This window comes from Arvicola amphibius, chromosome 4 (assembly GCF_903992535.2).
Source record: "Arvicola amphibius chromosome 4, mArvAmp1.2, whole genome shotgun sequence".
Lineage (NCBI taxonomy): Eukaryota > Metazoa > Chordata > Mammalia > Rodentia > Cricetidae > Arvicola > Arvicola amphibius.
The window spans coordinates 47,866,605-47,890,903 of NC_052050.1; the positions used below are offsets into that span (position 1 = coordinate 47,866,605).

The 24,299-nt window shown below is 46.1% G+C and overlaps 1 protein-coding gene across 1 annotated transcript in view; it reads right to left on the reverse strand.

Annotated features, from left to right (window-relative positions):
- The window catches only part of Itgae (integrin subunit alpha E), a 59,939-nt gene extending 42,725 nt beyond the window's left edge, over positions 1 to 17,214 (reverse strand). Inside the window, exons 1-2 of the mRNA XM_038328488.1 lie at positions 17,138 to 17,214; positions 2,033 to 2,156 (exon numbers count right to left, since the gene is read on the reverse strand). Of these exons, the coding sequence (XP_038184416.1) occupies positions 2,033 to 2,156; positions 17,138 to 17,174 (161 nt within the window). The 5' untranslated portion in view covers positions 17,175 to 17,214. The remainder of the gene's footprint in view (positions 1 to 2,032; positions 2,157 to 17,137) is intronic.
- Positions 17,215 to 24,299: the final 7,085 nt, after the last annotated feature.

The following is a 24,299-nucleotide window of genomic DNA, read 5'->3' on the forward strand; positions in this document are numbered from 1 at the left end:
GAGGGTGGAAGGGGTAGGGTGGAAGGAGGAATGGCCTCTTTAGGTTAAATTAAAAGACACTATATACAACCCAAGATCCATAACTGGATCTTGACTATGAAGCAATATTGCTCATAGACATGTGCTTATTGGTGGAGAGAGTGCTTGCTTAGTATGCAAGAGGTTTTGGGTTCAAGTCTCAGAACATGAACAAGAACAAAAATAAAAATAAAAAATAAAAAAATAATCTCCATGCACAATAAAGAAGGAAGGAAGGAAAGAGAGAGAGAGAGAGAGAGAGAAAGAGAGAGAGAGAGAGAGAGAGAGAGAGAGAGAGAGAGAGGAAGAACCTAAGTTACAGGAAATGGAAATGGACCACAGATAAGACTTTACATACGAGCTTCTCCTCTACCTAGATCTGCCCCTGTCTCAGTGCTCAGCAAGACCCCTATCTGAAGAAGACATAGTTGACCCACTATGGCCCTGATCAACAGGAAGGCTACCTGACCAAAAGGGACTGGGGCGGTAGGGCAGGGGTGGGGTGGGGTGGGGCAGATATTGTCTGCTTTACTCAGTGTTCCATTCCCAGGGCCTAGTGCACAGTGGAGGGGCTTAGCACACAGTAGGTGCTCCATCAGGCTTTGGACTGAATAATAACCTGCCTTCTCACCACATTTCCAGGCTGAACACAATGCTAGTTTCACCGGTTTGACCTGCTTTCCATTTCACGCAATCACACCGTATTTATTCTTCTGGTCTTCCACGTTACAATCACTGCCGCTATCGGCGTCGCTATGTCAGGGCTAGGAGCAAAGCTCAGTAGTAATAGCTTAGCATTCCTGATGCCCTGCATTCAATTCAGTTCTCAACTTACACACACACACACACACACACACACACACACACACACACACACACACCCTGGGGCAGGGGTCCCGGAGTAAAGCGTGTGCTTAGAATGCATAAGATCCCGGGTTCAGTCCCGAGCACCACATTGCTCTTTCCTTTTGCATGGGCCTGCGTGTCTCTCTAGAGCTGGTCCGTGGGGTGTAACTGCTGAGCCCAAGGCCACTGTGCATCCTCGACCCACCAGACACGACCACGCTGTTGTTCACGGCACAACGCCAACACGCTCCCACATATCCCTGCTTCACCCCACCCCCACCAGCACGGCGCTCTCCCTCTGACCGTTCTTGCTCAGCCAGGGTGGACACAGATAATATTTTCAAGATACAAGGCAATGTTTATCATAGCTCAATTTAGCCAGAACCCATGTGAAGAAAGCCCTTTGGCTCCATTTTCTCAAACAGTCCTAGGGCAACCCTGTGAGTTCCAGAAATCACCAGTCAAAGGGGAGAAACTAAGGCTTGGGGCTCAGCGCCTCACTAAGCTTGCTGAGTGAGTATAGTGAGGTGCCTCTGCCAAGACCCCCGCAACAGTGAACTCTTCATTTTTTTTATTTTAAAAAATTGTTTTGCTTTTTTTTTTTGAGACAGGGTCTTTCTTTCAGCCCTGGCTGTCCTGGAACTCACTCTGTAGACCAGGCTGGCCTCAAACTCACAGAGATCCACCTGCCTCTGCCTCCCGAGTGCTGTGGTTAACAGTGTACACCACCAATGCCTGGTAAAGTTTTGCTCTTTTCTTTGACAATGAACTCTTAACCTCTATGGCTGACCCTCGTAGTGTCCATTTTTCCTTCAACTGTTTATTTACTAACTGTCTCTCTCCAACTTTTCTATGTTGAACACATGTAACGTATAAGTCAGGAAAGACCCTCAGTGAATTTCATTTTAAAGTACTATTTAAGGTCCCCTTCCCTAACCAGCACAGGGGACACTGAATGAGCAGAGGACAGGGGTTCTGTGAGCGCCACAGGTTGGTCTGGGGGTCATGGCGTCCACCTTTCTCTCTTTGGCTGTGTGCCATCCACAAAGTGGAAGTCATGCTATGCAGGCTAAGAGGTGCAATGTGGCAGCCTTCTCTGGGGTGCACTGCAGGCATCGTGGGGGCCACCCAAGATGTCCTCACCCTTCCACATGGTAGCTCCACTCACCAGGTCTGGTTGGTGCTGGGGTCTTGATGCAGAAGGGAACTGAGCACTGGAGGTTCACCTGGCCTAAGTGCTGTGACCCAGGGCCAGGCCACATCCACATTGAAGGCTCCCAGTGGCATCAAGCCTGGGAACAAAAGAGAAACAACTGATAAAGCCGCACACTGTGGAGGCTGTGGCTGTACCTGTGCCCGCCGTCAGCCCATCGGGTCCTGTGGTGTCAGCATCACCTCCATGAAGGCCTTTCCCATTGGAGAGGGAATATCCGGATGTGGGGGTGTCTGACCCAGGGCCGCTGGTCCCCATCCTAAACCAAGCTGCTCTAGTCCCAGAGAAGAAAAGACAACCTCTGAGGTGCACTACCCATCTGCTCACACTTCCTGCTTTGTGATGGCCACGCCAGTCACGTGGCTCATACTGTGACCTGCACCAAATTAATGGGGATTCAGAGCCCCCCAGAGAAGGCCTATACTATACCCCTTCACGTGACCCAAGAGGAAACACAATGTCTTCAAAAATACCTTCTAAGGATGATTAATAGAGCTTGGCTCCTTACCAACCCTGAACTGGAAACGAGTCAAATGGCATCAGAGGATGAGCAGACGAAGAACCAATGTCCTCACATGATGGAAGACTACTAATCGGGAGTGAGAAGGAATGAACCGAGGCATACAGCAACGCGAGAGGGTAGACCTCAGCTCATCATGCTCAGGAAAAATAACTTAAAGGCCTTAGAACCACAAAAAGCCGGGTGGTGGTGGCACAGGCCTTCAATCCTAGCACTTGGGAGGCAGAGGCAGGTGGGAGATCCACCTGTGACTTTCAGGACAGTTAGGACTGTTACACAAAGAAACTCTGTCTGGACAGATTCAATGCAATGCCCATCAAAATCCCAGCAAAATTCTTCAAAGACCTCGAAAGAATGGTACTCAACTTCATATGGAAACGCAAAAAACCCAGGATAGCCAAAACAATCCTGTACAATAAAAGAACTTCTGGAGGAATCACAATCCCTGACTTCAAACTGTACTACAGAGCTATAGTACTGAAAACAGCCTGCTATTGGCATAAGAACAGAAAGGAGGACCAATGGAACCGAATAGAAGACCCCGATATCAATCCACATATCTTTGAACACCTGATCTTTGATAAAGAAGCAAAACATATCAAATAGAAAACAGAAAGCATATTTAACAAGTGGTGCTGGCATAACTGGATATCAACATGTAGAAGAATGAAAATAGACCCATATCTATCACCACACACAAAACTCAAGTCCAAATGGATCAAAGACCTCAACATAAAGCCAGCCACACTGGACCTCATAGAAGAGAAAGTAGGAAATACACTTGAACACATTGGCACAGGGAACCACTTCCTAAATAGAACCCCAGCAGCACAGACACTGAGAGAAACAATTAATAAAGGGGACCTCCTGAAACTGAAAAGTTTCTGTAAAGCAAAGGACATGATCAACAAGACAAAATGACAGCCTACAGAATGGGAAAATATCTTCACTAACCCCACATCAGACAGAGGTCTGATCTCCAGCATATGCAAAGAACTCAAGAAATTGGACACCAAAAGATCACATAATCCAATAAAAAAATGGAGTACAGACCTAAACAGAGAACTCTCAGCAGAAGAATCTAAAATGGCTGAAAGTCACTTAAGGAAATGTTCAACATCCTTAGTCATCAGAGAAATGCAAATCAAAACAACTCTGAGATTCCAGCTTACACCTGTAAGAATGGCCAAGATCAAAAACACTGATGACAACTTATGCTGGAGAGGTTGTGGGGAAAAGAGAACACTTCTGCATTGCTGGTGGGAATGCAAGCTGGTACAACCCCTTTGGATGTCAGTGTGGTGATTTCTCAGAAAATTAGGAAACAACCTTCCTCAAGACCCAGCAATACCACTTTTGGGTATATAACCAAAGGATGCTCAATTGTGCCACAAGGACATGTGCTCAACTATGTTCATAGCAGCTTTGTTTGTCATAGCCAGAACCTGGAAACAATCTAACTGCCCCTTGACCGAAGAATGGATAATGAAAATATGGTACATTTACACAATGGAGTACTACACATCAGGAAAAAATAACGACATCTTGAATTTTGCAGGAAAATGGATGGAGCTAGAAAACATCATTTTGAGTGAGGTAACCCAGACACAGAAAGACAGTTATCACATGTACTCACTCATAGGTGGTTTTTAAACATAAAGCAAAGAAAGCCAGCCTACAAACCACAATCCCAGAGAACTTAGACAACAATGCGGACACTAAGAGAGACTTACATAGAGCTAACCTACATGGGAAGTAGAAAGTAGGAAACAACAAGATCTCTTGAGTAAATTGGAAGCATGGGGACCTTGGGGGAGGATTGAAGGGGGAAGGGGAGAGGCAGGGAGGAGAGCAGAGAAAAATGTAGAGCTCAATAAATATCAATTTTTAAAAATTTTAAAAAAGGTGTGTGCCACTACCACCTGGCTAAAACCCATTTTGTTGGGGGAATTGAGTTTCAACGTAATTATGGTTTCTTGCGCAGTAGTAGTATTACGCCAGAACCCCCCCCCCCCAATTGTACTGTATTTAAAATTTATTGGGAATAAACAGCCTACATCAGAAAAAAAAGAATACATAAGAACCCAGGGTGTTGCTCATACATGATAGGATGAATAGATAGATATGAAGAATCAAATAGAAAGATATTCAGAACTGTAAAATATAACTGCCTAATTTCTCAATTTTTCCACTTTTCATTAAAATTTGTAGAAACAAACCAGGCATAGCAGCCCATACCTTTAATTCCAGAACTTGGGAGGCAGAGGCAGGCGGATCTCTGTGAGTTTGAAACCAGCCTGGTCTACAGAGTGTGTTCCAGAACAGCTAGAAGAACTACATAGTGAGACCCTATTTCAAAAGACCTCACCCCCCAAAAAAATAGTGGGACAAATTGAAATTGACTCATTCCCTACAACAGGTCATCCTAATTCACACACCAATAACAGGATAAGTTTATTTCCTGAAGTGTTTACGCCTTGTTGGAAAACCATATCCCACCATCCTGTTCCAAAACCAGGGATGAACATCAGTGCTAGAGCATCTGTCTAGTGTGTATGAGGCCTGAATTTAATTCCCACACAAAAGTAAAATCAAATGAAGCACTTGGCTTATATCAACTAAAATATTTTGCTATCAGAAAAAATTGTCTGGGCATCTTGGATTTGATAGAATATAATACAAAATATGTATCTATAAAGTAATGGGAGAATAATCTTCCAATAAGTAAATGTTTATTTTCTAGTAGAGATTTTAAGAGCAAATCAAAATAATTTTACAAGGGTAGATTTATAAACTCTTGGGTACAGGGAATGGAAAGATGGGTATGTACATAACCCTGCTTTTCTTCAGTAGGAAGATACAGTGATTTTTAATATGCATGACTCCAGTAACATCACTTCAAAATCTAGAAGGCAAAAACCTGACTGGATTTAAAACGTTACAGATGCTACAGCCAAAGGAGGCTTCAACAAAACTTTCAAGTTAGCTATAAAACAGACAAAAACAGAGCATCAAGGACACAGCTCTGACCTAATCAACCAACCAACAGAACACATTCCTAACAATGCGAAAGCAGCTATTTTTTTTTTCAAACACATGTAAAGGATTTGGCAAAGTTGATCAATACGCGGAATCACAAAGCAATCCTTTACTGACAGATGAAGACAATTCAAAATCCGTTCTGTGACCATAATAATAGAATTAAAATCAATAACAGAAAGAGATCCGGAAGAGCTGTTTCTTAGAAACTAAACAGCGCGCCTTTCTACGGCTTCCTCCTTTTACTTCTGCAGCCACGAATTAAGTTTTTAATATATAAAATTTTATACAAATGGATTAATAAAACTAAAATATCAGGAGCTGGAGAAATGGCTCAGCAATTAAGAACATTGACTGCTCTTGCAGAGGACCAAGGTTCAGTTCCCAGCACCCACATGGCAGCTAACGAGCCATCTGTAACACTAATTCTCCGGGATCTGATGTCCTTTTCTGACTTCTGTGGGCACAAGGCACACTTATGTTGCAATACGCACACGCAGACAAAACACTCATACACATAAAATAAGTCTAAACCAGGTAGTGGTGGCACACGCCTTTAATCCCAGCACTTAGGAGGCAAAAGCAGGGAGATTTCTGTGACTTCAGGGTCAGCCTAGTCTACAAAAGCTAGTTCCAAGACAGCTAGGGATGTTACACAGAGAAACCCTGTCTCAAAAAAAACAAAATAAATAAATAATAAGTCTAAAAAATAATCCCCCAAAACTAAAATATTAAGTAAAATGGCCAAACCTCAAAAGTATGCAATTAACATAAAACCAAATTATCTAATATTTAAAACATTCCATTTTAGTCATATACTAACAAACTAATATCTCTGTTTACCAACAAAAACATTACATTTTGCACTGCTTTATCATTAATATCTTATCACTTTAAGAATTTATAATAAGGCCGGGCGGTGGTGGCGCACGCCTTTAATCCTAGCACTCGGGAGGCAGAGGCAGGCAGATCTCTGTGAGTTCGAGACCAGCCTGGTCTACAAGAGCTAGTTCCAGGACAGGCTCCAAAGCCACAGAGAAACCCTGTCTCGAAAAATTAAAAAAAAAAGAATTTATAATATAAGCTACACTATCTTAACGACCCCAGCCAACACATTCTCTGAGAACTGCAGCTCAGATTGGTTATAAGCTAGAGTCACAGAGGAAATCACAACGGAAATGCTGAGAGCTTAGATTGAGAGATGAGAAATCAGAATCTGCAGGACACAGTAAAGCAGTGATTACAGGAACTACACAGCCTGACCACATGCTCAGAGAACAGAGGCTGAGGATGGTGGCACAGGCCTGCAATCTGGACACTTGGAAGATGAAGACTGGAGAATTGGGAGTTCTGTGTCATCCTCAGCCACCACAGGAGCACAAGGTTAGCCTGGGCTACATGTAACCCCACCTTAAAAAAACAAATTACAAAACAATGAAAAAACAAACAAAACAAAAATCAAATTACATGTACACACACACAAAAAAAGAATAAAAGGTGAGAAGGAAGAAGGAAAGAAGGAAATATAGAGCAAGGATATATAGCAAGGTTAGATCTGTAAACTATGATGGCTTTAGTACAAAGAGCGGAACAATATATGTGCACACAATTCTATTCCCCCACCCCTGTTATAGATGGAAAACTTCCATAGAAATCTGATGGAGACTCTAGCCAATTATATATACACAAGAGAGAGAGAGAGAAGGAGGGAGAGAGGAGAGAGGGGGAGAGAGAGAGAAAACAGAAAGAGGAAGAAAGGGAGGGAGGGAGGGAGGAAGGAAAAGCCACAGATTAAGAGAACATAATTGCAACACACATTCACAAAAGATTCATTTCAGAATAGGAAAGAGTTTCTACAAATCACTATGAAATAAAAACACAAAGACTAACTAAAAAGAAGATTTCACAAGAGTTTATCTGAGCAGCTGTCAGTCACCTAAGATGTTCATAATTAGCTATCAGAGAAAGGCAAAGTAAGAGCATCATGTGATACGGCTGTAAGCGAACACGGACAAGTGTTGGTGATGATGGAAAGCAGCCAGGACTCCTGAAACACTGTGTAGGCTAAGCATTGTATCTTTTTTCTTTTTGACTTTTCGAGGCAGGGTTTCTCTGTAGCTTTGGACTCTGTCCTGGAACTCGCTCTTGTAGACCAGGCTGTCCTCGAACTCACAGAGATCCGCCTGCCTCTGCCTCCCGAGTGCTGGGATTAAAGGCGTGCGCCATGACCACCTGGCTTTGTTTGCATCTTAATATGAGCACACTCACTGTTAAAAAGACAGTTTGAGACTGATATTCATAGAGACATGGTATGAAACGGTTCAAACAACTCATTTCGTTAGCTGATAGATTGCGGCAGTGGGAGAGAGCACCACATTCTTCAGAATGCAGGGTTTATGGGCAAATGTTATTTGCAATGAAATGAGAGGCTCCTGAGCCACTGACATGCAAATGAGTCTTCCGGGGCTGCTCGTGTCAATTCTGCTTGTTTGCATACATGTGTATATGTATTTGCTCATACGGGGTGCCTGTATGTGTATGCAGACATGCAGAGCCTGAAACAGACATCAGGTGTCTGTCTTCCTTGATCGCTCACCTTAGATATTAAGGCTGGGTCTCTTGGTGAAACTGGAGCTGAGTTGCTCCTTGTCTCCCTGCCTTCTGTGTGGAGATTACAAGAGGGGCTGCCACACCCACCTGACTTCCCCGTGGCTTCTGGGGTTCTGAATTCTGTGTCCTCACACTTACCACAGCAAATGCTTTGCTCACGGAGCCGGCTGTCTCCTAGTCCCATTTTTGCCTTTTTCTTTTGTTCTGTTTGTTTGGTTGTTGTTTTGCTTTGTTTTGATACATGGTCTCTCTATGTAATCCCTAGCTGTCCTGGAACCAGGACCAGGCTGGCCTTGAACTCCTACTCCCACCTCTGATTCCCAAGTGCCAGGATTAGAGACTTGTAATGCCCAGGCACACCAAGGATCCCAAACCACAGATTCTGAATTAAGAGGACAGGGAAGGGCCTGGGGGCCTAGCAAGCTTCATTATATTATGACTATGTCTACAGCTGGCAGGTCCTCAGACCCCCTCTGGAAGTTTTAAAATGCTTTGGTAAAGAGGGGGAGCAAAAGTGACTCAGCTGGTGTGTGGGATTCTGACAGTTTTATCTCATGTGTGGTACACAGCTGAGCATGCTACAGTTACCCTGTATACCTTCGAAGAGGTTTGAAACCTTGTCGTGAAAACCCTTCCACTGGTAGGATTACATTTTCCCTACACTAAACACGCCTGTGACCTCATATACATCTTTTTTAAAAGTTTATTTTATTGATATTTATTGAGCTCTACATTTTTCTCTGCTCCCCTCCCTGCCTCTACTCTTCAATTCTCCCCCAAGGTCCCCATGCTTCCAATTTACTCAGGGGATCTTGTTTTTTTCTACTTCCCATGTAGATTAGATCTATGTAAGTCTCTCTTAGTGTCCTCATTGTTGTCTAAGTTCTCTGGGATTGTGGTTTGTAGGCTGGCTTTCTTTGCTTTATGTTTAAAAACCACCTATGAGTGAGTACATGTGATAACTGTCTTTCTGTGTCTGGGTTACCTCACTCAAAATAATGTTTTCTAGCTCCATCCATTTTCCTGCAAAATTCAAGATGTCGTTATTTTTTCCTGATGTGTAGTACTCCATTGTGTAAATGTACCACATTTTTCTTATCCATTCTTCGATCGAGGAGCATTTAGGTTGTTCCCAGGTTCTGCTATGACAAATAAAGCTGCTATGAACATAGTTGAGCACATGTCCTTGTGGCATGATTGACATATATATATCTTTTTTACAGGTGTGTGTGTGATGGAGGAGTGTCTATGTGTTACTTTCATTGGTTAATAAAGAAACTGCCTTGGCCCCTTTAATAGGACAGAAAATTAGGTAGGCCGAGTAGACAGAACAGAATTCTGGGAGAGAAGGCAGATGCTTCAGGCAGTCGCCATAGGCAGTCGCCATGCTTCTCCTCTCCAAGACAGACGCGGGTTAAGATCTTTCCTGGTAAGCAACCACCTCGTGGTGCTACACAGATTATTAAATATGGGTTAAAGGAAGATGTGAGAATTAACCAATAAGAGGCTGAAACTAATGGGCCAGGCAGTGTTTAAAAGAATACAGTTTCCGTGTAATTATTTTGGGTAAAGCTAGCCGGGTGGTGGGACGCAGCCAGCCGCTCCTCCTACATGTGTGTGTGTTGCATGTGCATGTTTGTGTGGGTATGTGTGCCCCTGTGTAATGAATGTGTGTAATGCATGTGCATAATGCATGTGCATAATGCATGTGCATGTTTGTGTGGTATGTGTGCACGTGTGCTCCTGTGTATGGAATCCAGAGACTGATGTCATGTGTCTTCCTCTATCACTCCCCATCTTACTTTTGAGACCCTGGTGCTCATCACCTCCTAGACTGGTTGGACAGGAACTCTGTGGACCCCATCTGACTCTGCACCTCTGACCCCAGTTTTGGAGTCACAGAAACATGCCTCCACCCCCAGCTTTTATGAGGTTGCAGGAGGTCTGAATTCAAGTTCTCTTGCTTAGAGGCAGAGGCAGGTAGATCACCTCTGTGAGTTCAAGGCTAGCCTGGTTTACCCAGTGAGTTTCAGTCCATCCAAGGCTACACAGTGAGATGCATGCTACAGAAATAAAAAGGAAAGAACTCAAGTCCTATGCTTGCACAGCGAGCACTTTCCCCCTGAGCCACCTCCCCAGCCCCATGTGCCCACATTCCATTCCTTTATCTGGACCTTCGCCTTGCCCAGAATAATTTCTGCTGATTCATAAAAGTGCATGACACTGTATTATTAAAGTCATTAAAATTATGGAGCAGAAAAAAATGGACAGAAGGAAATTGGCTTTTTATTTTTATTTTTTTAATGGAAGAATCCAATTAAATTGGGAAGGAGATCAACCATTAACTGGCGTGGCCAACAGTGAATCCTTCCTAAGCCAGCTCCACTTTCGGCTCTGGACACAGCTCCAGGTCCCAGTAGATGCTTAGTAACATTTTGGCTGGATAAGTGAAGATCATTCAATGTCACTCATGGCATCTTCAATTCAGGAAAAAGAAACTATTTTGGCGGGAGGTAGTGGTGGATCTCTATGAGTTTGAAGCCAGCCTGATCTACTTAGAGAGCTGCAGGACAGCCATGGCTACATAGAAGGGCTCTGTTTCAAAAAACAAAGCACACTGTCGCTTTTACTTAAACCAAAATGCATTTCCTTGAAGACTGGCTTAGGGAGAGCACATGATACTCAAGCTTCCCAGAGCTGCTGTTCATCTCCTCTTTACCACTACCCTGAAGCAACACAGAGAACACAAGCAGACCACGCGTTCACCAGTGCTTGGAAGAGATCACACACCGGCTCTGGGAACCAGACAGAAGCATCAGAGCCTCCGTACTCCTTCCCCCAAGTGCAGAACATGTACTAGGGCGCTCAGGACATGAAATCCTAAAATATGACGGCGGGAGACCAGAAAGGACATACTTCTGTAGTTCCTCAGAACTATAGACACAACGCGCATGGTAGCTCTGAAAAGTCCTTTTGCTAAAAATAGAAACCACTTTACATCTGGAAAGGAAACCCTCCTGAGAGGAGCAGCCCCAGGAAGAGGTGAATTTTAGACCTGGAAGGCACGGGCTGCTTCGCCCACCTCTCCCCCACCCTCTCGGAAGGACCTCAAACCCCAGCAGGCCCAGGTCCCTGCTCTTTTTTGGCAGCTCAGGGTACTAGATAAGTCACCATCTGCTCCTAGGTCTGACCTTGTTTCCATCTGACCCTGTTCTGTCCCGTTATCCTGCCTTATGTCAACATGACTGCCATTCCAGTCAGGGATCCCTAGTCAGGACCCCCAAATTGAGAAAGGAGTGATAGCATTCCCTGTGAATTCAGAGCTTAGGTAAGGATGGCTTGGGGTTCGGATTCAGCCTCCTTAGCTCGTTCACACTGAGCCGTGTGTCTGAGAGCGCCAGGTTGGGAGAAATAGGAAGTGAGTGAGTTGAAGGGAAAAGAGCTCGGACATGGGAACTACCAGTGTGTTTCAAGGTAAGCGGGGGCCTTCTTCTTTCTGCTTCTACTGCCTGTAATTGATTGCTAGAGTAGATCTGAAATCTCTGGGCATCCAGGGCACCTTCCACTGTGCCCAGCTGTGCCCTCCATCCCATGTGCCTTCCTCAAGTTGTCCCCATGTGTCTGGAAGGCCAGCCTTATGGTCCTGCTCAGCCAGTCAGCAGCCTGTCCAGATACTGGGTAAAGTAACTCACTGGTCCCTGAACCCACTCAGCAGCATCCTGTGGTATTTGTTGGCTCTGACTAAACCCCATCTTGATAAACTAAGGGGTGATTAAATCTGCCTCCCCCAACCTGTGATCTGATCTGAGTCATCATGACACCCCTAAACCACAAAGCCTAGCCCAGCTCAGGGCCAGGTTCACAAGAGACACCCTGAAAAATACCATAATAGGCCTGATGGCCCTCTTTCTCGTCCCCTCCCAACCCCATATTTGTTCTGTTTAACTGAGGGGTCTGGCTAGACCCCTCAATGGGTGGGAAAGGGAAGGAAAAGTACAGAGGAAACGTAATAGCTGTTTCCCAGGGCACTTGCTATCTTCCAGACACTGTGCTGCTGGAAGAGGCTAACGAATCGTTCTTGGACTCAGTAAACTGGTCGTTTGTGTCTGAATCCCAGGTTTTTGTTTTGCTTTTTAAGGCCCAGGTTTCTTGAATTTAAGGCCCTTACCAAAAGTTAGAAGCTCTGAGGGGTGAGCAGAGTAGGGTTACAAACAGCTGGGAGGACCTGGGAGGTAGCTTGCTGGGCATGGCTCCCTGTTATTTAATGGCTCACAGCACAAGGGCAGAGCCCTGCTTTAGGGCAGGTAACTAGGTCGTTGAGAGCTGATTGCGTTGCAGGCATACAAGAGCTGTGCGTGCAAGCATGGTTATGTACATGCATAGGTGTGTGAGTGCATGGGTGTGTGTATGCATGCGTGTGTGTACATGCGTGCGTGCGTGCATGAGTGTGTGTGTGTGTGTGTATGTGCATGAGTGTGGTGGTGCCTGGAGTCTGCTGTGGAGTTTTTTTAATTTTTATTGATTGATTGATTGATTATGTATACAATATTCTGTGTGTATGCCTGAAGGCCAGAAGAGGGCACCAGACCTCATTACAGGATGGTTGTGAGCCACTGCCCTGCTGTGGAGTTTTATATTGCACTTTTGTTTGGGCTTCCATGTATCCGCTACTTCATACTTCCCATGGAGACTCAGAGAACAGCATGAGCCCCAAGGGCAGAAAGTCTCGAGTTCAAATCTTTGCTATGCCATGGAGCCACTGAAGGACCTTGGCTTGTCCCACTGCTTTGGTTCTCACATTGGGACACGGGCTGTGCTAGCTCAGGGCCTGTGAGTGGAGGTTTAATGTGTGGATGCTGGTGTTAAAAGCTCTTTGACCACAGGTAGAGGGCTGTGGCTTCTCTCATAACCTCATCGCCTACCCTCTTCCTCCAGACCTGTCATGCTGTCTGACATGAGAGCCCAGTTAGACTTGTGTCTGTCACCACTCTACCCACAGGGCTGCTCCCTAAACTGTCTCCAGTCACATGGGCCTCTGCTCACCCTGGCAGCCACCATGACATCTTCTGTTGCATTGGTTATTTCTGATGTCTTCTCACAGCACAGTGGCCATCACTGTTCCCAATAAATGAGGCCCAAATTTATATAAGGAACTAGCTATAGAGATGAGATTAGACTTAGCATCCTGATCCCTGGTCCAGAGGCCCAGAAAGGCCCCAGGGGGAGGGCCATGCCCAGCTCAGATCACAAGCATCCGCAGAACACCTGTCTGGTAAGAGCAGCTCATGGACCACATCCCCTCATCTTTCTCACAGGCTCGCCATCTCAACCCCAAACCTCACAGGCACCCGAAGAGCCTCTCCTTTCACACCTCTAGTTTATCTGATAACCAAAACGGCCACGGGTCTCAGGTGATTCCTGAATGCAAGGGACAGCATCGAGCTAAGCACACGTGAATTTCCCAATGTTTCCTCTGAACATCCCTCCAAGCAACTCGGCATGCCTGCCCTCCTCAGCGATTCATGGACTGGACCACTGCTGCAGCCCCCTCACCAGCCTCTCTGCTGTTCCCTCTTACACCCTGACTCCATCTTCTACACAAGTGTGATTTCCCACCATGCTCAGAACCATCCACAGCTTCCAGTGTCCACATGGTGAAGTCCCTCAGCCTGGCACTCTGAGTCCTTCACACTGCTCAACTCCAGCACCGTGGAGTCCTCAGGCATCCACGTCTTCCACCTACCCCCATACATCCATACACCTGTGCACACCACACACACCATATACTCTATGTACGTCTGTACCTGGCATGCATACCCCATTGTGTACCTATATGTTATACAGACCCCATAAGCCCCATGTACACCTGTATATACCACTCATATGCCACATGTACTCATATATCCCATATATACTCCATGGATCATGCACACATAATGCATACTCCACAAACCCCATGCATACTATATGCTCACACATCCTATGTAACTCACATATAAATCTACATACCTCATACATGCCATCTTATAAACCACATAGCCTATATACTTCATATATAGTCCATAACAGTACAGACAGACCACATGTACCCTATATGCACTACTCACATCCTATACACTCCCTATCCATGCCACACACACTTCACGTACACAAGCTAGTTTTCCAGAGGTCAGAGACGGGAGGTTCCATCTGGCTTGTCCACCTATGCTTAGGCCATCCTTTCTGCCCGAATGCTGTTTCCTGACTCCACTGAGTCCTGTGGCTCTTCCCACAGACCATACCCCAGGCTAGGGAGGTTAGTGTGTGTACAGCCTGCTTTCTCATCACACAGGGGCCCAGCAGGTCCTGACCTGAGATGGGGAGGCAACGTCAGAGTAAACAGCTTTCTGTTTCCAAGACTCTAATTTTTCATTTTCTTCATGCACCCAGGCCTTGCTGCTTCTGAAAGCCCTTCCTCTTGTTAAGTCTATTTGCTGAGACCTTCCCATTCTCCTAGGCATACATATCTCAAGTACCAGGATCCCTGTTCCTGAGGGCCGAGATGCTTGCTCACATCTGCACACAGGTGTAGGCTAGGCCTGGGAGGATCCAGGCCAGCCACCTCCTAGCTTACCCAGTGGGGCCACCACAGACCTCAGCCTGGATTGGTAGAGTAGGCCCTGGATTCTGGTTCCTTACTCTTAACCCATGAGGTTTCACAGATTCATAATAAAGTTCCCTTTACACATGAGAAGTAAACTCAACCTCTGAGACTCAGGAGGAAGTGAGTTCCTGTGGCCACAGAATGAGTCAGGGCTGGATTGATTTTGGGGACATCAGGGTATATTGGGGCTGGACGCTGGAGTCTGGGCTGCTATAGATCTCTGTGACTGCACCTGCATTCTCTCTGAACCTTCCTCAGACAGCCGTTAGTTCATTTGCTCCTATGAGTGGCAGGAAAATATCATTACCACAGTGGCAGTTTGGAAGGGCAGAAGGGTAGAGCCACCAAGTCACAGTTGTAAATTGGCCCCAACCCAGTGAAGCCAGCCAGGCAGGGACTTGAGAGCCCAGGCTGTGCTCAGTCTGTATTCTGGTCCTCCTCAGGACCACTTTGCCTGCTTCTGACCTCCAAAGTCCTGAGGACTCAGCCTCTGAAAGCTTTCCAGGAAATTCTTGAGGCCTGGCCTATCACCACACCTCAGGGCATCACACTACAGAGCAGACCCATCTCATTTCACCTGCCAAATACTAAGGCCAAGCCCTCAGCCCGCCATGGCACAGCCAACCACAGGCTACAGGGCCTTAGGGACAGTCTACCCAACTTGTTTTTGTTTTTTTTTTTTTCCGGTTTTTTGAGACAGGGTTTTTCTGTGTCTCTATGTAACCCTAGCTGTCCTGGAACTCACTATGTAGTCCAGGCTCTCTGGGAACTCAGAGATCAGCCTGGCTCTGCCTCCAGAATGGTGGGGTTAAGGCATGTGCCACCACCACCACCACCTGATTCCATCTTGCTCTTTGTTGCATTTCAACTTGGGAAGAAGCACCAGGCCTTGGGGGTTTGATGAATGGCAGTGGAGGAGGTGCAAGGCGATGGCATTGCTGAGGAACTGTAGGAAACAGAGGTGGGCAGGAGCCCAAAGACCTGGAGATCTCTACTGTGCCTTGGTTGCAAGCCTTTCAGTCTGTCTGTCTACAGGCTTTAGTCTCCTCTATACTGAAGTGAGTTAGTCTAATCTCAGCCTTGATGAAATAAGAAAGTGAGACCTCACTTCACACTCTGCAGGTAACAAAACTGAAGACAAGTCTAGGATGCAAACCAATGAAAAGTTCAACCAACTTTCCTCTTTCCATGGTGATTACTCAGGTACTTAAAGAAAACTTGTATATGTATGCTCCCCCCCCCCGTGTGTGTGTGTGTGTGTGTGTGTGTGGTGTACATGGCACAAGTCAGAAGACAAGTCAATTTTCTCTTTTACCATGTGAGTCTCTGGAGTAGAATTCAGGTCATCAGGGTTGGAAAATAGAAAAAGGCCTTCACCTTCTAAGCCCCTCAGATATTTTTAAAATATCAAAATTTGCTCCCAAACATGTTGCACTGGTGATCTGGGCAGGGCCTAGCCTGCCTCCTGGTTGCCTGTCTCATGGTGGGTGCCCAGCCTGCATCCTCCTCCTATGATGGCTCAGCTTCTTCACACGTCCACTGATTGGCATGAACTGGCTTTCATAGACACAGCTCCCAGAAGCCTTTATATTACTGTGTCTGATGCCCACCTTATTCTCCTGCCAAGTTTGAGCAAAAAAAGACCCAGATCACTGGGCAAGAACACCATGGCTAGAGCCCCATCCGAGTAATCCCTGGGGCTTGCCTGACTATGCTAGCTTATCTTTTGGACCATATAGGCGTGCTCAGGGCAGTTTATCCAAAAGCAGCTCCCTCACAGAGTTAAAGACAGAATGGGACCCCCAGGCAGCAAAAATACCTTTCCCTCTCCCACAGCACTGAACAGGAAGCAGGTTTCCCCCATACTGACTTTGTAGATTCTCACCCCCAGTCTCCTACTAACATCTACATTCTCACAAGTGCTCCCCACTCGTGGCAGCTGAGACTGCTCTATCAACTAGGGGTCCTCTTCGGGGTCGCATGGGGTGTCACCACACTCTGGGCACTGAGCACAGATCTGAGGACGTAGCAGTGAGGGGAGGCTGGATGGAGAGGGGAAGAGTGGCAGAATCCTACAGTCTGAGGCCAGGGGTCATCAACACTGAAGAGTTCCTTACCAGCAAGCCTACAAATATGTCTGAGCAAGGGCATTTCTTGGGGAAGCGCCCCATTTCTCTGACCTCTAACCCTAAAGTCCAGACAAAGCTGAGGGAATCTGAAGGCAGGGGGTAAGGAAAGGGCGACTTACTGGCCATGCAGAGAAGGGTGTGGAAGAGCCACTTCATAGCTGGAGCAGATTCAGCTGTGTGAGCCAAGTAGGTGACACAGAAGGACCTTAGAAGGCACTCAGCTTCCCCTCCTCTACCAAAGGCCAGGAGGCGGGGACAGACAAGGCCAGCATGTGACTTCCCCCATAGCTATGGATGGGTCCTGGAACTTAGACAATTGTCAGCTCAGCTCCATTACTCACTAGACACACCGTCTCAGACATGAGTGAGCAAGTTTGGCCGGTGGTAGTCCTGTGGCAGACAGAGGAGGTGAAAGAGCCAACAGTCATCCAGATAGGTGAATTCCAGCCCATCCCATCTACAATGCTCCCCAGCTAGACACACGGGTTCAGCTCCCAGCTGTGTGGGTCCCCTCCCACAGAAAGTGCCCCCCCAGTCAGAAACTGGGCTTTTATATTTGCTCCTGTACTCAGAGCCTGGGGCTGTGGAGGGTCAGGTAAGCATGAAGATCCAATGTTTAGTTGAAGTCCTTGCTTCAATCCAGCCTTACAGTACAGTTCTGATCCAGCCCAAGTTGTGGAGACTTTACCATCAACAGGGTTAGTCATATCTAAAGACCAACTTCCTAAATGGTTAAATTTGCTCAGACAGCTGTGAGGGAAGGAAGCCTGCCCACTCAGCAGTCCAGCAGAACCTCAGACAGCAATCCCAGCAATTAGGAGTATAGGGCAGGAAAACTGAGTTTGAGGCCAGTCTAGGTCATGTAGTAAGACCTCTCTGCAAAGATGGGCTGCTGTGTACCCTGCTGTCCAACTGGAGCTACCAGGCACAAGGGACTGATGTGTTAAAATGATACCAGTGCATGGAGAGAACTGAAATTTAGACTACTCAGTCTTAACTCAGAAAGGCTAGGCATGAAACCTCTCGTTCTTACATGCATGTAAGAGAACATCCTGAAGTGTTACTATGTGAACATAAAGTAGACAATCACATGACCTTAATGGCTACATAAAAATCAATTTTATTGTTTTTCACATGGAAAACTTACTTAGCCAAAGTTCTGTGGATATTCAATGACACCCCAAACACTTTCACACCATCAGCTTGGTCTGACACTCGACTAGCTCTTACACAATGACTTGAATAAAGGTTACAGTTCACCGTTTCCCTCTGCACACCACCTGGCAGAGATTACTAGCAGCTAGAAAAGCAGAGTTCCAGGTCTGATGACTTGCTGCCACAGCATGGTGCAGAGCAGAGCACCCTACGGCGGCTGGACAGACCTGTCACAAGCTGCAGTGGCACCCGCAGCCAGCCCATCTCCCCTTCACTCCTCCATGCCCACCTCTCCCAAATCACACCCTCGGTAGGGTAGGAAAGCCTGTGATGGCAGCTCGCTTGGGAACTCTGCAAGCAGCAAGACTGTTTCAGTGCCCATCCCAGGCACCTCAGGAGCCCGGGCAATGCAGATGGCTGAGAGCTTCACAGGGAGCAGGTGCATTTTCTGCCATCTCTGTAGACTCTCGAGGGCCAACACCTCCAGCACCCACCCAAGACTGTCAAGGCCGGTAACTACAACTTGCAGAGGGGCCCACCCAGCCCATCTGATATTAATGCTTTCCCACAAACCAGAGCCTCGGGCCCCTAGGTTAGGGGCGTGGCTTTGCTGTCTCCTGTTCTGTTCTCTTCTAGCCTCCAGTCCTAGGCTGTAAGTTCAGCAAACACATACTAGGAACCAACATGAATGCCAATCTTAAACCACTAACTAGACTGTATCCTTCCAAAATATCCATGTCATGAAAGACAAAGGACGAGGGCATGTTCCTGCTACAGAACAAAGGCCGTCCACTACCTGATGCCAGATTAGGTCCTGAACCAGGGGGAAATGCTTGAAATGGCATTACTGGACAGCCAGAAGCCTGAAGTTTGAACTACAGATAAGCAACTACTATACTGACCAGACACTACATATTTCTGAACTCGGTAACTATCCTATGGACACAGCACAAAGCATGGTGAGGGTAAAGTGGAATGTGGTGTAAAATATTTCAAACAGTTTGGGGGTTGGGGATGGAGACAAGGGAAAGACTGAATGGTAAAACAAAACAGAGAAAAAATGTTCTTTGTTCTATCCTCAATACTACAGTGATTTTGCAATTATTTCAAGAGAATGTATATATAGAGCCACAGCAAACCTGAAATCCCAGTGTTCAGGAGGCTGCTGTAGGACGGAGAGCTCTAGACTAGTCAGGGTTCTAGGTTAGGCCAGCTTATGTAACAAGGAGACCCTGTCTCCCTGCTACCTCTCCCAAAGAGAAATTTGATACATGTTCAGAGAGAGAGGTGTGCAGCAGGAGGCGGTGGCTGTCTTGAGAGTCACAAGCAAGCAGAAAGTATGACCTACAGCAGTGGAGGGGGCTGCCCTCAGCCTCCAGACAGAAGTGGCTCTAATCACTCATAGTTAGCCTTCCCTAAGAAGCTGGGAAGAGAACATTTGCAGATGAGGACCACCGAGAGTTGGACAGGCAGAGCCAAGGTCACCTGGAATAACCTTTATCATAGGGTAGTGTCACCTCAGGGCTGATGGTGCTGATCTCAGAGGGAAGCTAAGGACTGAGCCCAAGGCTACACGGATGGCTAGGTTGCTGAGCTAGGAGCCAGAAATGACTGTCTCCTCCAGAAACAGGACGCTGAACTACAAGCCCCTCTCTTTGGAGCATAAGGTTTCGAGAATTTAAAAAGTAAAACTAGACTTACATTCCCAGGAGCCTCCAGCTGAACAACACCCACCCCCAATTCCCGCATTCAAGTTCTAAACCTCAATGTGACTTAGAATATGTCTTTGAGGAAGTCACTATGCCTAAAATAGGTCAAAAGGGTGGGGCCTAGTCCTAGTGCCAGAGGGTTGTTGGTATGAGAAAAGTCACAGGCACACAGAGGATAAAGGCCACTTCCATGCTGGAACCATCTCAGACTTCTAGGGCCGTGAGAAAATAAATGTCTGTTGTTTAAACCACCCATTCTGTGGCTGTCTTGTCATAGCTCCCCAAGCAAACTAGTGCCTTTAGGCTACCTTTTCAAATAGCTCCTAAAGACCAAACAGTGTGTTTGTGTATACCTGCACACATGTACACACACGAACATATCACAGTGCATGTATGGAGGCCAAAGGACAACCTGCATGAAGCCTTCTTTCCATCATGTAGATCCGAGAGAATAGCTCAGGCTATCAAGCATGATGGTAGCCTTTCCCCACTGACCATCCCACTGGTCCTTCTTGGCCCTTCATGACTGAACGGCTGAAAGGGAGCATGCACTGGCTATGGGATCAGGTGGTCTCTTGATGACCTCATCTCCCTCCTATTGGTTACTCCCAATGCTCCATGCAAAGTACAGCCTGAGTTCCTCCCATCTCAACTACTGTGCACATAGAAGAAACTTTAGGTCATCTCACTTGAGGCCTCCATTTAATGGACAAGGAAACTGAGAGAGGAGAGGAAGGGACATGCTCCATCTCCCAGGTGTGAATGTGTGAGAAATAAATGAGTCCCTAGGGTCTGCTCAGCTCCAGCTACCATCCTATTTGCCTTTCTTCAAAGACATTCTACCATAGCTAAGAGTACGCTCATGGTGCTCAGGGGAGCTTGTACATGGGCAGAAAGGGATCACTGGATCCAACACTAGGAAAGGAGACACTATTTTGTCAATGACACAAAGCTCTTGCTCTTCAGCCTACACTGGTCCTTACTGGTCCAGGGGTAGAGGTGTCTAAGGCACACAAAGTCTCAGCTTCTGAAGAATCTGAGCATCCAGAGGCCTCTGGAACTAGAAGAGACTCCCCAGGCAGACTTGTGACTGGTACACTGAGTATCACCAGCACTCTGGAATTTATCAATAAAACACAACTTCTATGCTTTATAACATGCTTTACCAGGCTGAATGGCAAATACAGGGAAAAAAATGTTCTTTGTTCTACCCTCAATGTTACTGTGATTTTTGAAATTACTTCAAAAGAAAAAGTTTATAGAGCCATGGCAAACCTATAATCCTAGTGTTTAGGAAGCTGATGTAGGAGGATTGACAGTTCTAGACTAGTTAGGGCTCTAGGCCAGGACAGTTTGTGTAACAGAGGAGACCATCTAAGACAGGCTTCTGAGGCAGAAATTCCTTAACTGCTCCCAGAAACATCAAAATTCTGTGAAATGCTTATAGGGTTTTGGAGGAGTTTTAGTCTGCTAAAATCTGCCCTACAAATACAAGACCAGCTCTAGACATTTGCTGCTGTCACATTATGCATTTTACAATCTGTCTTGAAGCAAAAGTACTACTCTCAATATTATCAAAAATACAATACTTTCTTCTTTGAGCTCTTACTTTTAAAGGGGGAGGAAAAGGCTCAAGTTCTAAGCTACATCTTACTAAGTACAGTTTAAAAGCAAAGACAGGCACAAGAGCTGCTCTAGCAGCTGCTCCCTCTGGCCTCCTGTCCTGGGTTGCAGTCACCTATCCAGACAGGATCAGGTAAGAACTGGTTCAGGGTTCCATCTCCGGAGCTCTGACGTAGCTGCCAGCCTTCTTTCCTCCTATCCTAGGGAGGATGAATTCTTTAAAAAAAAAAAATCTTGGGAGAGGGAGAGGTTAAGAGTAACTGCTCTGGTAGAGGCTCTGGGCTGGGCTCATGACTGTCTAATCCTTTTTCTTTCAGTTACCAGTTGGATCCAAGCATGCTCTTTCTGGTGTTAGGACTTTTTTGTTTGTTTGTTTGTTTGAGACAGGGTTTCTCTGTGTAACAGCCCTAGCTGTCCTGGAACTAGCTCTTGTAGATGAGGCTGGCCTCAATCTCACAGAAATCCGCCTGCCTCTGCCTCTGAATGCTGGGATTAAAGGCGTGTGCTACCACTGCCCAGCTCTGGTATTCTGGACTTTCTAAGCCCACTTCTGGCCATTACGTGGCTGAGGACACAGTCACCTTAACTCAAGCAGCGTGCCCTTTTTTCTTTTTTTTTTTTTTTAAAAACAATTTATTTTTATATTATGTGCATTGTTTTGCCTTCATATACGTCTGTGTGAGGGCGTCAGATCCCCTGGAGCTGGAGCTACAGACAGTTGTGAGCTGCCATGTGGTTGCTGGGAACTGAACCCTGGTCCTCTGGAAGAGCAGTCGGCGCTCTTAACCACTGAGCCATCTCTCCAGCCCCAGCATGGGCTTTTCTTTCTTTCCCCTTGCTGTCTGCTGCGATTTACAACTTGCCTGGCAGCCTTCTTTCAAACCCCAATAAAACTGTCCTCAAGTTTAAAAAAACAAAACAAATTCCCAGCAACCTTTCTAGAGCTGGATGAACTCCAGCTCAGATGTGGCAGATCATCAGCTGTGAGTTTCCTGAGATCCACTTAGTGATAGCTCCTTATTGCACACATGGAATATCAATGACTACTCTGGCCCACTTTGCATCTGGGGAACTCAGCTAGAATCAAAAAAAAGGCACACAAAATGGTGTGCGAGCTGTGTTATCAAAGTCATTCATTTCCCAAATACTTCTGAAATTCTACTTACACTGGGCTGGCCTGGTTCAGGGATACAGAGAAAATATCATGAAGATACCTGCTCTTTAGGAGCTCACAGGCTGGAAAGGAAAACAAGAACAAAACATGAAAATAAAGCATTCCATATACATGGCAGAAAAATGAGGCCTGACCCATAAGAGGCATAGGCCTTAGGGTCGAGCTGCTCTTCTGGCTGGAAGCTTACAGTCTCACATATGTTCAGAGAGGACCTGCTGGGTCAGTATGGTGACAAGCATGGAGAAAGCACAACCAATGTGCAAGTCAAACATGGTCCCTGCTCTCACGAGCTTACAGCCTAGCAAACGTAGTAACCAGGAACAAGAAGTGAAAGACGGGTAAAGTGTGCTTGACTGGAGGCATGTGGTTTGCATTACACAAATCACAGGATTAAACATGAAGCACTAGTCTGAAAAGTAAACAAACAAACAAAAACAGTTGCAAGGCGATGGAGCCACACTGTCTCCATCCTCCCCTCAGCAAGCCCAGGCAAGCTGGTGGGAAACCCTGGACATTCTTTGTGCTTCTGCTGCTCCTGTGGCCCAAGTTCCCAAGTTTCTTAAAAGTGACCTCACTGGGTGTGGTGACACCAAAACAAGGGAGCATTTGCATGATGTGGTCCTAAATTGCAGGCCCAACTACTTCACTTAGTACTCAACCAAATTAAGAGTAGCCCTTTTTCACAGAGGTGAGGACTACAAGAACCTTAGGAAGCTGGTCTTCAACGTGGCACCCGCCTTGGGATTTCCAAGAGGTATTATGATTAGATTACACTCTTTTTTTCTTTGTTTTTCGAGACAGGAACTAGAACTTGTAGACCAGGCTGGCCTCGAATTGATTAGATTACTCTCAATTTTAAAGTTGGGCACTGACTTAGGATCTAACCCTGGAATCAGCTAAGATTCCTTTATAGCAATACTCGGACACACTCACAAGGAAACCAGTATTGAGGAATGCCTCTTAAAATCTTGATCGTGAGAGAAATCCAGAAGGCAGTCAGGAAGAAAATGAGAAGAGGCCACAGGGACTGCCAGGGGCCATCCTGACCGGCTCCACAGGCTATCAGAGAAGTCTGGGATTTTACTCCAGAAGCGATGGTGAGGTTCTGCAAAGGTTTCAAGCAGAGTAACAATAATATCAGATTGATATTTTAAAAGTTCATCTTGTTATACATGAAAATATGCCCAACATAGCCAGGCATGGTGATGCACACCTTTAATCTCAGCATTCAGGAAGTAGATGCAGGCAGATTCCTGAGTTCGAGGTCAACCTGGTCTACAGCCAAGGATACACGGAGAAACCTTGTCTTGAAAAGCCAATAAAATAAAATAAAATAAAATAACCCGGGGGGGAGGAGATGAGGAAGAGGAATAAATAATGGCCAACAGCACTAGTCATTAGGAAACTGCAACTCAGAACCATTCAGGGACTGGGATGTAGCTCAGTGGTACAACACTTGTCTACATGTTCAAGGTCCTTGATGCCCTACACTGTAACAAAACAAAACATTGTGCACGTGCGCGCACACACACACACACACACACATAATGAAATACCGCTTCACAGTGAAAAATGAGTATTGGAGAAGATATGATAAACTTGAATCATGATACACTCCAT